The sequence below is a fragment of the Falco rusticolus genome, chromosome 11 (assembly GCF_015220075.1).
Source record: "Falco rusticolus isolate bFalRus1 chromosome 11, bFalRus1.pri, whole genome shotgun sequence".
NCBI classification, from domain to species: Eukaryota; Metazoa; Chordata; class Aves; order Falconiformes; family Falconidae; genus Falco; species Falco rusticolus.
Window position 1 is genome coordinate 20,506,999 of NC_051197.1, and position 13,178 is coordinate 20,520,176.

The window sequence follows — 13,178 nt, forward strand, 5'->3', positions numbered from 1 at the left end:
GCAGTGAGAAAGAAACCTGTGTATTATAACCCGTTATTCCTCCTTTGGTAAAAAAATTAGAGTCTTGATTAGAATCTTGATTCTCTAAGAATGCCTTTATAGTTACTTGGGAATGCTGGATGTCCTGTGACTACTGAATATCCTAGGAAAAGCTCCAATTTTGCTGCCACATTTATGATGTACATGCGCTTAGCTACTTAAATAGGTCTCCTGGCATCGTCCTGTATTTAAAAGAAGCCACGCTACCAGATGCGATGCCTTCAGGACAGTAAGTTAATCAGGCCAGAAAACATAGCAACAAAAGACCTGAAGAAGCTGACCAGTTCAGTCGCAGGTGACTGCCTCTCACCCTCAGGGTTCATGGTAGGTAGGATAAGAAGTACAGGGTAACAGCCTAGGAGAAGATAGCTACTCTTCCTTGCATCTGCTGAGAATGTCAAATGTTACCTGCAGATGATCTGATTTTGATGGTTCTTTTTGCCGTGCTCAAGGGCATGCTGCCTGCCAGCCAGCTTCTCGGAAGAGGTACAAGTGGTACATGCAGAGACTTGCCAGACTTTGCCCCTAATGTTCACAAAACAGCTTGTTCTTCCTGTGAGTCCTCTCTAGCTCACATAAGGTAAGAAACTACCAGAAGACCAAAAGCTTTAAAGTCGTTTCAGGCAAATATTTTCTAAGCAGTACAACTACCTGTTCCTGTTTTATTGTGAGTGTGAAAAATCATCAGTGATGAAGAGGAAAAAAACAAAGTACGAAGAGAAAACTATTAGTGGAGATACTGGGCTTGAGCCTGCCAGGAAATCTCATCAAGCAAGCCCAAAGTGTCAGCAAAACAGTGTTGGTGGAGCAAGGCTACTAAATGAAATGACACTTCAAAACGTTAGCATGACAGTGTACATATGTGTGCACACACACATGTGTGTGTGTGTGCATGTGGGGAAGGGATGCAAAAGGAAGACAAGTCAAAGGCAGAAGAGAGGGGCAAAGAGCATACTACGTTCTGCACTGTAGGCAATTAATGGAATAATGTACACATGAATTAACTCATTAGTGATTCCTGGAGTGTATCTTGGAGATCATGAAACACCACCTGACAAGTCTCTACAAGAAAAATCTGTTTAGTAAATGAAAAAAAAAAAACCAACCACAGACAATCACAAGTTGGTTTCAACATTTATTTTTAATTCAGTGCACAATTCATAAATCAAGAAACAAAAGTCAGGGTTTTTAATCAAAGCTTTTGCTGATCACGATATAGGGTATAAGGAATTGAACTGGTAGATCATTTATCATTATTATGAAACTAAAGGCTTTATATTTGTAAGTGGAGTAAAGCAGACAGCAATGCATTCTTATTAGAAAGTTCCTGCTGTGAATGAAAAATGGATTAAAGCTGATATATTGTTTAGCAAAACAAACAAATCTGTATTTTTTCTTTGGTTGTGAAACTAGTATAACCATACATAACCAATAAGTATGAAGAATTGGCACTGGGGGAAATCATCTTGCCAGTATGCTCTATGTGTCTGTGTTTGGCAAATGCAGTCTGCAGGGTGCGTATTCCATTTGCACGCAATCAGATCTCTGACCTGTAACATGTACATTCTGGAACATTAATTGGCACAATTAAAAAGTTATTTAGAGGATGAGCTTGGAGCAAAAAATGTCACATCTCAGAATCCTGAGATGCAACCTGGGCTTCATAATAAGCTGGTCTAACTGTTTTTAGAGAGTTGTTGTGAGTGTTCACTGGGGAAAAAAAAAGTAACGATCAAGCTACCCATGCAATACACAAATCTGAAGAGTCCAGCATGTGTCAGTGCACAGCAAATTTATTCTGTAAAGTGACTAGTGTGAGAAAGAATTAGAAAGGATTATAAAAATACACTACCATATGCTGTAGTAGTTGAAAGTGATTAATCCAGTTCCTAAACCCTATTCTAAACTCCCTTTCATTTCTTCTCATAGAAAAATAGAAGCCACATTGCTTTGTTTGAAAGCTGTGTAGTTAATTACATCTTCTAAGAAACTCTTTTAAAACTAAATGTAATGTTTAATTACAAAATGCCTCCTTCCAAACAGTTAGCTTGTACATTGATTTTTAGTTCATTAAAAATGCTTTCTTAATTATATTTACAGCTAGAAAATACATAGAGATTAAAGAGCCTATAGAGATATTTTGAAATTACAGCATGAATTTTAAGGAGAAAGTTACACTTCAAATAGTGGACATATGACAGCCATGACTGACTAATTGCTGCCCTTCTGTAATTCCAAAACTTACTTAATTGTTGTAGAAATAATAATTGGAAAACACAGTGTTCATTGTAACAGATATCAATATTACTTTTTTTTTTTTTTTTTGTAAGAGTAGATTTTCAAGGACTAATTAGAAAGCAAATCAATTGTATCAAACAAGTGTATAGTTCACATTAGCTGTCGGACGGATCACCTCAGCACACGGGGTTCATGGCTAAGGGCAGCCCGCGCTTTGGTTCGTAGGGTGTTGTCCTGGAAACCATGCGGATGCAGTCGATAACAGGGCAGACGCTGAGACACAGGGTGCAGCCTGTACAGCTGTCAGTAACCGTGGGCAGGTGGGTTTCGGGATCAAACTGGATAGCCTGCGAACAGGAATAAACATTATTGATGTCACTCACGGAAAAGGTCAAAATTGCTCCCATTTTAGTGCCTGCATTTCCTGTGCTACAGCACTTGGAGACATCTTGGTGTGATTCTGCACTGCAGCTATAGCAACTGTTCAACTGGCAGGGAACAAAACAACCCCCCTCCTAACACTTTAAAATTAGAAAGATGGGCCAAATTATACCTTGTCAAAAAGCTCAAGGGTCACAGGGGCTAGTTACAAAAGGAGGAGTTTGGCCCATGATGTTTAAACTCCCAGAGGGATTTCTATGTCGCGTGAAGGAAATATTTCATAAGGGAGCAATTTGCTGGTGTTACTGGTTCAGAGGAGGCATCAGACCATGCCTGTACGGCTTCAGCACAACACTGGCCACAATGTGTTCTTTTGGCTTTTATTTTCAGCACAGCCTAAACAATCTAATTTAATAAATACTAGAGAAAAACACAGCATGCTGTGCCTCGTATGATTATTTTCCTTTGCAAATCTTTGAAAGGGATATCTGAGTTCCGGGCAGGCAGAGCTTGCTTTAGTTCTCACATTTCCATGCAGTGACTCCTCATTAGCAATTAGGGTGATAAGTGTATTTGAATGTGAAATAACAGTTGCAGTCTCAATGAAATAAACTCTTGGTATAATGGGAATGACAATTAAAAGCAAAACCAGAAGCCTCACACAACTGCAAAAACTTCAATATCTAAGAAGCAGGCCTAGAAAAGTCCAAAAGAAAAATACCCAACCGACTGAACATCTACTTTTAAGAGTATTAGGAAGGAAACATCAGGCCTGAAAGCTGAACTCTTGCTTCTGTGCAAGCAGGTGGTACCTTAGCCAATTTCCCTAACCACTGTCAGCAACTGGGGGGGGGCAGGGAGGGGGTGGGAGGTGGTACTGCAGGTTGGCTCCAAAGAGGGATCTGCAGCGTTTGGGCTTTCACTATTAGGAAAGCAGAGAAGTTGCTGTAGCAACCATTAAGGGCATGAATTAGGTACTAACTGTCCTGAATCCACAAGTTTTAGTGTAGCTTGAGCACAAAGAGAGCTTTGGTTTGTAAGTATTTAAGAACTCCTTCCTCTCTCCCTAACAACAATGCACGTCTTGAAAGGGAGTTCAAAGAGTGAGAGGAAGTCAGGACTGCAGTGCTCAACTTTAAATTAAGTAAAGCTTTTCTGTTGGAGTCATACAAGTTGATGGCTCTGTAGAGCAGCTTGGATACTTCTGAAACAAAACAGAAACAAAACAGATGCTATTTTGAAGGGTATGTGTGAATTCTTTGCAATTAATTTCTTTTGAGTTTCCTTAATTAAGAAAAAAAAAAATGTTCGTCCTTCGAAAACCTCCTGGGGTTTTAAACTCTGGTTCTTTGGGTGCTGATTTTTTTTCTCACTTATAGAAAAGAAAGTTTTACTAAATAGAACAGTCTTTTGCTCTCAAAGGGCTATATGCTCCCTTCACCGGGAAATCTGATGGAAGGAGAAGAGGTGAAGACTAGACAGCTAAAAGACTACTGTAGTAATCACCTAACCTGGTACAAATGCAGCATTAATTTTCTTGTATTAGTGGAAAAAACATGTCTTCCTTTGCTCTGACACACTTGTTTTAATTGCAGGAGTTGATTTAAATGGGAAGACTTTTTCTTTTAACTGTATATAGTTAAATTCATCAGACCAACTATTGATTAGACTGAATTAAGGATAAACAAAGGCTCGTGGTGTTCAGAGGAAACTTGGTGCTCAGTTAAAGTATTTGTTTCTGACAAATTGTTCTTGGACTGGGATGAATGGAAAAATTCATGTAGAAATTATTGCTTACTGCACATTGGATTCCATGGAGCTTATGCTTGATTGTATTTTGGTTTTCTAAAAGAATACACTGCAGGCCAGTCCATCAGCTCCAGTGGACATGGCAAGGAATGGCACGTAGAAATGCTGATACATTTCATACAACTTATGCTACCGTACTGAGCTGAAATTAGAGGGATACTTTGCTGCAAACAGGAGCACCAGCTCAAAATTGTGCTATTTTCTGTTCACAATGATTTCTGCAAACTTCAACCTGCTGCTCTAAACCCTGGCAGCTATCCTGGAGAAAGGATTTATACCTCAATCGAGATCAAAACAAAAACTCACCTGCCTGAAACCTGCATTAGTTCAAGTTCAGTTACGCTGATGGAACAAGGACTAGGTTTCTTAAAAAGCATTTGGCAATAAGACCAGGTTTTGTCTCCCCACATCCCCTTGGTGGGAAGGGATGCAGTCTTCCCTTTATTTCTCATGTACTTGAAAACCATCAAAGAACTACACTTACTGCCACCAGACTTGGTTTTCTTCCTCTTAAAAAGAATCCCCCTTCCCACTTGCAGTAGGGAGAGACTGGGAGAGTGACCTAGCGCGAGCCAGCGAGATGCTGTACACTGCGCAGAGCCCTCCAGAAGCAGCCGTGCTGGGCGGCGTTCCCACCGCTGTGCGAACAGCTCAGGCAGGGCTTGTGCGGCATAGCCTGCGAGCATGCTGGGGTTCAACTCCAATATTTTAGACATCTGTTTTTACCACCTGCTCATTAACAGAAGGTGGATTCTTCCTCCCCAGCAGCAGAAAGATAACTCATCCTGCCTTTCTGCTAATTACAGCTGTGCTCTTACCTGGTAGCCAGAATCATTACAGGTCATGTAACATTTGCCACAGTTGATACACATTTCCTCGTCAATCAGAGCCACAACTTGCTCTGCGTTGCAGAGCTCACCATATGTTCCAATATACTGCAGTGCTTTTCCAATTACATCCTAGGGGAAAAAAAAAAGAAAAAAGAAAGTATTGACTCATTTAGAAGATACCTAAGCAGTTTCTATAGCTGTGCAGGAGGACTCTCTATTACTTTAATATGGAAGATTTGGCCATGCATTGTGATGACGTTTAGGATTTTTCTTATAAATTTCCAAGTTGCTGACCTTCATACCTCCTGTAAAGAGGTACAAAGAACGTAGGCAGCACTAGAAGTATGTATTTGTATACAAACATGTTCTGCAAATAGGTTACACGTTTAGTACTTGATTTTGAACGTGCTGTTGTTTTGCCATTGTGCGAAACTTCAAGGAATAAAATGGAGTGCAAAACAGGAGTGACATTCTACAAACAATCAGATCATCCTTGGTCATTTCTCATTAGCACAGATTTAAGAACACACAGCAAGTAAAGAAAAAAGACTAACTGCTTTTCTTTCTTTAGCAAGATGTGCATATGACATGGTCATGAGTTTACTGCAAATATTGTACAGAAGCAAGCTGTGGGTCTAATCCTGCAAGTCTTGATTCAGTTCTGCTAACTTCACAGGGAGGGATTTGTGGCATCAGCCTTACATCTATGCTGCAAAAGTAAAGGTGTATGGCAGGACAGCGTATGGGTACATACCACAAGGGGAAGACATGCCCTCTAAGTTGTTGGGGGCCTACCTGATGCAAACCATTTCCACTTTACATCAAGGGAAACTGCACAGTACAGTGGCAGTTCAGCTTCACTGAGTCAATGGTAGAGATGGGACAAGTCCCACGTCCTTTGGACTGCAGCTATCCCTCGGTTAAATTAATTTACCTTGTGGAAGTCTAGAACAGATGATGAATGTGATTGCATTTTAAAAGATTCTCTCTGTGGCACTGTACTGGCTGCCTGAGTATTGTGTGAGTTCACTAAGCACACTTCAACAGTTCTCATGTTGCAAACCAAGCTCAATTTTATGTGCAAGATTCTACATTGTTAAGATAAATCTGGCTTAGTAAGTGAGGGTTATATGATGCAACAATACATTTTAATTTGCTTTAAAAATGGGTATAACTGTTAAGTATTAGAGAAAGCTCACTGAGTGATAGGACAGCAGAACTGGCTTCAAAGTCATTCTACTGTAATAAACCAAGAACTCATGATTTTGATTATGGACTTTGAAGCTTATAATTCTGGTCAGACTTGTCTGTGTCTCCTATTTGGCTTGATCTTGAGCATTTTTCAATTGACTTGAATCAAAGTGTTTACCTTTGGTCTTGCATTGCCAAGAAACATGATAAGGATTTTCTTTTTTGTTTCTCAATGTTTTTTGAAGAAGCAATACTTACCTTATTCCTATCAGTCAAAAGAAGTATTCTGAAATGATTAGCAACCATTTTAAGTGTGTAGGAGCATTCTATATTTAACCTGTATAATTTATAATCTCATACAATGCTCTATAGTTTTCAATTCTCATTGCCAAAGAACTGGATTACAGTAACTTAATTTTTTATTGCATATCTTTTTTTTGGCAGCCTTACTTTCAAACAAAGTAAGCATCCCTAATTATTTCTATGCCACATCAGAGCAATAGGGTAATATGGCTTTATCAATGTTAGCTCCAAAGAAAAGCTCTGCTGCATGAATTAAATGCAAAAATGGGTCCAACCTTGTCTTCCTGAGCCTGCTGAGAACTTGCAACAACAGCTCTACTTCCTGAATGAATGACTTCTGTTCATCTCAGTGAAGTTTTAACTTTAAGGCCTACCTGGCCTTCAGCACTTAAGTACAATAGTATCTTTATGCAATTAGAGAAATTTCTTTGTTCACGGGATGCAGTGGTAGGATCTATGAAGTTGATCTTAATGACTGTAGAGGTAGGAAATTCAACCATATCCTAAGCCCAGGAAGAAGGACAGGGAAATGGCACTGTTTTCTTGTTCCAAAACCACTCAAACATTTTCCCTCTGCCAAACCCCTAAGTTGCTGACATGTGAAATACCTTGGCTGCATTCATTCAATGCTAAAAGCCTTCCAGTTCTTCTCAGCAACATGTAGAGAACATTAATGCTTTTCCAGCATAAAACAGCTGTGGCACATTGCTAAAGGCAGCATGATGAGTGTGGACAGATGACTGTAAGTGAGCAAGTTATCACAGCTTAATGAGTTAGCACTCATCAATAGAGCTGTGCAAGCTGATTATGTGCATGGTCCAAATTCACTGCAAATTTGAAGAAAAATCTGTTTGCTTAAACCACTGTAAAAGGTCAATTAACTACTATGAAAGTGTTTCAGCTAATACTTTTTACTTTGTTATTGCAAAGGACTAGACTTGAACACACAACCCTTTACTGTGCCTCACTGATGAGCTACAATAACTAACTCCAGCCAATGTGATCTCTTAGGAACTGTTCACAACCCTGTCTTTTCATTTCCACGTCTTACTCAGAAAAATTTATGGATTTACTAGGAATTGCTCAGCAGTTTTCAGGTTGCTACAGTTCTCAGGTTTCTGCAGTCTTCTGTATCAGTCAAAAAATTGCAGTTGTACAATTCAGCTCTTGCTTGTTTCAAGTCTCATGTAGACTTGTCTGTATCATAGCTGCTACAGGTTTCAAAATACATGTGCCTTTGTGTGATCTACTGCCCCCAGCAATACTAAGTATCCTATAATCCTCTCTTTTGTGTTATATAGCCCCTTAAACATTCCACTGTATGTCACAAATGCATGTGTCGTCTGCAAGTACTGGTCTGCATACTGAAGAATTTGAAGAAATGACCTGTACAACATACAATGAAGTAGCTTTCCACTGCCTGCTCATGTTGTAGAAGTATCAACGTGGGGAGATTCCTGACAGTGAAGGGCTTTATAACCTAACAAAAGCAGACATTTAAACAGCATAGGTAATTAATAATTTTCTCAGGGAGGTTCTGGATTCATAATTGTATTCTTTAAATATCATCTGGATGTTAAGAAACCCACAAAGCTCAAGCAGGCTGCAGAAATGAGCTACTTAAATAATCATGGGATGGAGGGCCCTGCTTATGAGAGAAGAAAAAAAAGAGCTTAACAAGATGTTTAGCCTAGGAAGATGAAGGCAGAGCCGGAATGTGATGTCTCTTTATATATACATCAGGGAGGGAAAAGAGCTATTTAAGTTAAATGACAATGTTGGCACAAGAACACATGATTATAAGCCAGCCATGAATAAATTTAAAGCTGGAAATTACAAAAGGCTTTTTAAATGGGAAAAGAGCAAGGTGGTTAATGGCCTTCCAGAGAAGCAGCTGGGGGGAGACAGTCCAAGGTTTAGGATAGCATTAGCTCAGGAAACTGTTGCTTAGAAGAACATGATCAAAATAGATTTTTCCAGCTACAAACTTACAAAGAGAATAACAAAAACAATGCTTATGGCATGGTGATTTCTGAATTTGTAACCAAGTCGCACTTCTCACAGCTCACAAAATACACTTTTGGGGAGCTAGAATTCCAAATAGGGAAGATTTGCCAACACCACCAAGCTGAGTGGTGCGGTCGACACGCTGGAGGGCAGGGATGCCACCCAGAGGGACCCTGGCAGCCTCAAGAGGTGGGTCTGTGCGAACCTCCTGATGTTCAACAAGGCCAAGCGCAGGGTCCTGCACCTGGGTCGGGGCAACCCCCGGTGTCCGTACAGGCTGGGCAGGGAATGGGCTGAGAGCAGCCCTGAGGAGAAGGGCTTGGAGGTGCCGGTGGACAAAAAGCTCAACGTGGCCCAACAACGTGTGCTTGCAGCCCAGAAAGCCAACTGTGTCCTGGGCTGCACGGAAAGCAGCGCGGCCGGCAGGTCGGAGGAGGCGACTGTCCCCCTGCCCGGCCCTTGTGAGCCCCCCGCAGCGCTGCGTCCAGCCCTGGGACCCAGCACGAGAAGGACACGGGCCTGTGGGGGCGAGTCCAGAGGAGGCCACAAAGGTGGTCAAGGGGCTGGAGCTCCGCTGCTGTGAGGACAAGGCTGAGAGAGCTGGGGTGGGTCAGCCTGGAGAAGAGAGGGCTCAGGGGAGACCTTGCAGCTGCCCCCCGGTACCTAACGGGGGCCTGTGAGAAAGGTGGGGACAGACTTTTTAGTAGGTCCCCTATTTAGATTAGGTTATTAGGTTTATAATTTAGATTAGATATTAGGAAAACATTCTTCACAGCGAGGGTGGCGAGGCACTGGCACAGGCTGCCCAGAGAAGCTGTGATGTCCCATCCCTGGCAGTGCTCAAGGCCAGGCTGGATGGGTTTGAGCAACCTGGTCTAGGGGAAGGTGTCCCTGCCCATGGCAGGGGGGATGGACCTAGAAGAACTTTAAGGTCCCTTCCAACCCAAACCGTTCTATGATTCTATGATGACATTTTAGAGGCCTGCAAGTGATTTCAAAAGACTGTGTCAATGATTTACTGCTCATTTACACTCATGGGTGTTCTGTTTTTTAATCACTTCTTTCTCTCAAACAAAAACTGTCTGTTTATTAATTTGGAAACTTTCAAGACTCTATTGCCTGAAAAAGAGATGGTACTTGAAAGATGTTTTGCAGGTGCACTCTTTTACAGCATCTCAAGCTATCTCAGAGCTTCTTGTTTCCATCAAGTCATAAACGTCTGGAACAAAATAAACAGTGCAGCAAGAAATCATCAACTTTCACTGTTTAAAGTGGTTTCACTCCAAAAAGCAACTGTCTAAACTGGCACTATGGGATTCCACACTTGGTATATCTCAATAGCCTCCGGATCAAATTTGCACTGTTTACAGTATAATGTTTTTTGCCAACTGCCAGATCTGCAGACAGAAGCCAGGTTCTGAAAGTCAAGATGTGCTCTTTGTGGCTTACACATTACCAGCAGCAATAAAAAAACCACAAGCTGGAAGGTAAATTTTGTCCTAAGTTACACTTTTGTAATCTCAGGGACCTAGAGTGCTCCTTTTGATTACTGCTGTGCTGTCTCACTCTTCTCAAAAAAACTGTATTGAATGAACTGGGAGAGGAATTTAGTCCTGCAACTGGAACTGGCAGGGAATTCAGTTGCTATGGAGAGAATCAGAGCAGAATCCATTAGTTTTATGATACTAATGAGTACAGGAAAAAAAATCATTTTGTCACTAAGCTAGGCAGATGTAGTTTTGAGTATACACAAGGAGCAAATCTGTTCAGTAGGATATAATTTTTACAATGCTATTTTTATTACTATAGCTGCATTTTTAATATTAATATATCAAGCATTTTATGATGATTAGCTTTTCATTAGCCATCATATTAGTAAACCTGTATTTGTAAATATAACTTATGGTTCAGGTATGGCTCCCTGTGGACCTGCTGTGTCCATCTTCATGCAGACCTCACTGTTAAAAGACCACACTGTGCTCTAGAGATGATGAATATCACAGGCCTCTCATTAGATAATGATCTAAGAAAGCCATATACAGTGCAGGTACTGCATCTGATATAGCAAGTTCAAAGGGAAAACACATGCTTTTCCTCTTATTGTACTGTTTGAGTTACCATAAAACACTTTGCATGCCATACTGCGTTCAGGAAAAAGGTTCACTGACTAGGAACTTTATGCACTTGAAGCTGACAGCAACAGCAAGGTAATCTTTAGCTCACCAGAAGCAGAGGTTTACCTGTTGTGAATAGCAGTCTGTGCTAAGGGCGGGCCTCAGCCTCAGGCTTCAGGTCTCCAGGGGATCACTGACCACGATACAAATGCTTAAGTTGATTCACCAACAAGTAATATAAAAAACTCCTAACAAAGCATTTGACATTTATATAGCAAAAAACTGTACGCTTGATCCCAAGTACTCTATCTGTTCGTTATATTTTGGGGGTGTTTGGGCAGTTCTCAGGATTCAATAGGTTGTGAAAGAACAAGAGGCTGTGCAGAAGGGCCCGCGCTAGGTTCCAGAGAGCATGGGAAGGGGATGAAATGCTGTAAAGAAAGTAAATTACTCTCTGAACCAGTGTTCTTATCTTCATTAGGGAGATACCTGCCTTCCACCTGTTCTTTTTCAGTAATAAAGGTGAGGTACTGTCAGAGAGAAGGTATGGAAAGAAGGAATGTTTGAAAGAAAAAATTATGGATTAAGGAAGAGAAAGTCACTAGAATCTGAGGGTACACGACCAAGTTAAATTTACAGTAAAGTGGCTAACAAAAGGTATGTAATCTCATTAAAACTAACTTTAAATGAAAGATTACAGATGCTTTGCCAATAGTTAAAAAGGTTATTAAATGTGCTCTGGGATTTAGGGACCTCTAAGCCTTGTTTTAGTAAAGCAAGTAAAACTGCTTCAGTACTAGCTAAAGAGGGACTTAGAAAATAACTCAAATGAACCTTTACTACATAATTCAGTATGGCTTCTGTAATGAAAATTATGCCTTGTGAATCTACCACAATTCTTTATGAAGACTCTGAGGCAATAAATAAATTAAAAAAAAGACTGATACATTTTGTGTTTCACTAGGTCTCTCACACAGACCTCTGACACAATAGAGTTTTGAAATTAAGTAGCCATGAAGTGGGATTGCAAGTTGGCTAAACAAAGAAAAAATAAAGAGCTGGAATACCACGATCAATCCTCATAAAAGGCTAAATATGAACAGAGAAAAGGGTCTCAGTTTTCTGGTTTAGATACGATGCTGTTTAATGTGTTTGGTTGTGTTTCAGGAAAAAGGTTTGAACCAGAAGACTACAGAGTTGATACAGATTTTAGTTAGAGTAAATTAAAGAAAGCCCGAGAAACTTCATAGGTATTTTACAAAACTAATGAACAGGTACTATCACAGTGAAAAAATGCAGTTTGACAAACAGCCTGTCAAAGGAGGTAACTTTCACTGTTCTTGCCAACAGAGGCATTCCAGATAAAAGAAAGCTGCAAGAGAAAACACCCTGGACAGCTCACAAAACCCTCTTGATGTGATGTCCTGACAAGAGACAAGCAAACTAGCAGCATGTTAAGATAGAAAATAGCACCATAATTGCTGTAATGCTGTTGTTATATTAATGCTCTGGAATATTCAGTCATTCCAGTTTTACATACAGTAGAACAGTGCCCTTCCTCTTACGGGCTGCTAGCCTTGCAGAAGAATCTAGATAGATCGGAGCACTGGGCAATGATTAATGGGATGAAATTCAAGAAGTCCAAAGGCAGGATTCTGCACCTAGAATGGAGTAACACTGGCCACACGTATGAAGTGGGAGAGGAGTGGCTGGGGAGCAGCCCTGCAGAACGGGGTGCTGGCCAACACAGGCTCAGCAGGAGCCAGCAGTGCGCCCTGGCAGCCAAGAGGGCAAACCCCATCCTGGGGTGCTTCAAACCCAGCACAACCAGCCGGTCAGAAGAGGTGATTGTCCTGCTGTGTGCAGCGTTGGAGCAGCCTCCCCTCGAGGTGTGCAGTTCTGGGCCCCACAATTTAAGGATGTGAAGGTCCTTGAATGTGTCCAGAGGAGGGCAACAAGGCTGGTGAAAGGGCTGGGAGGAATATCCTATCAGGAACAGATAATGAGTCTGGGATCATCTGTTTGGAGAAAAGGAGGCTGAGGGACAACCTCATTGCTCTCTACAGCTTCCTGAGGAGGGGAAGTGGGGATGGAGGTGCCGATCTCTTCTCCCCAGTATTCAGTGACAGGGTGTGTGGGAACAGTTCAAAGCTGTGCCAGAGGAGGTTTAGAGTGGACATTAGGAAACATTTCTTTACCAAGAAGGTGGTCAAAAATAGGAACAGGCTGCCTAGAGAGGTGGCTGATGCCACAAGCCTGTCAGTGT

General features: G+C 41.2%; 1 protein-coding gene across 1 annotated transcript in view; it reads right to left on the bottom strand.

Annotated features, from left to right (window-relative positions):
* Nucleotides 1–1,154: 1,154 nt before the first annotated feature.
* Nucleotides 1,155–13,178, bottom strand: part of DPYD (dihydropyrimidine dehydrogenase) — a 366,851-nt gene continuing 354,827 nt past the window's right edge. Inside the window, exons 22-23 of the mRNA XM_037404065.1 lie at nt 5,286–5,426; nt 1,155–2,624 (exon numbers count right to left, since the gene is read on the bottom strand). Coding sequence (XP_037259962.1) covers nt 2,454–2,624; nt 5,286–5,426 — 312 coding nt within the window. The 3' untranslated portion in view covers nt 1,155–2,453. The remainder of the gene's footprint in view (nt 2,625–5,285; nt 5,427–13,178) is intronic.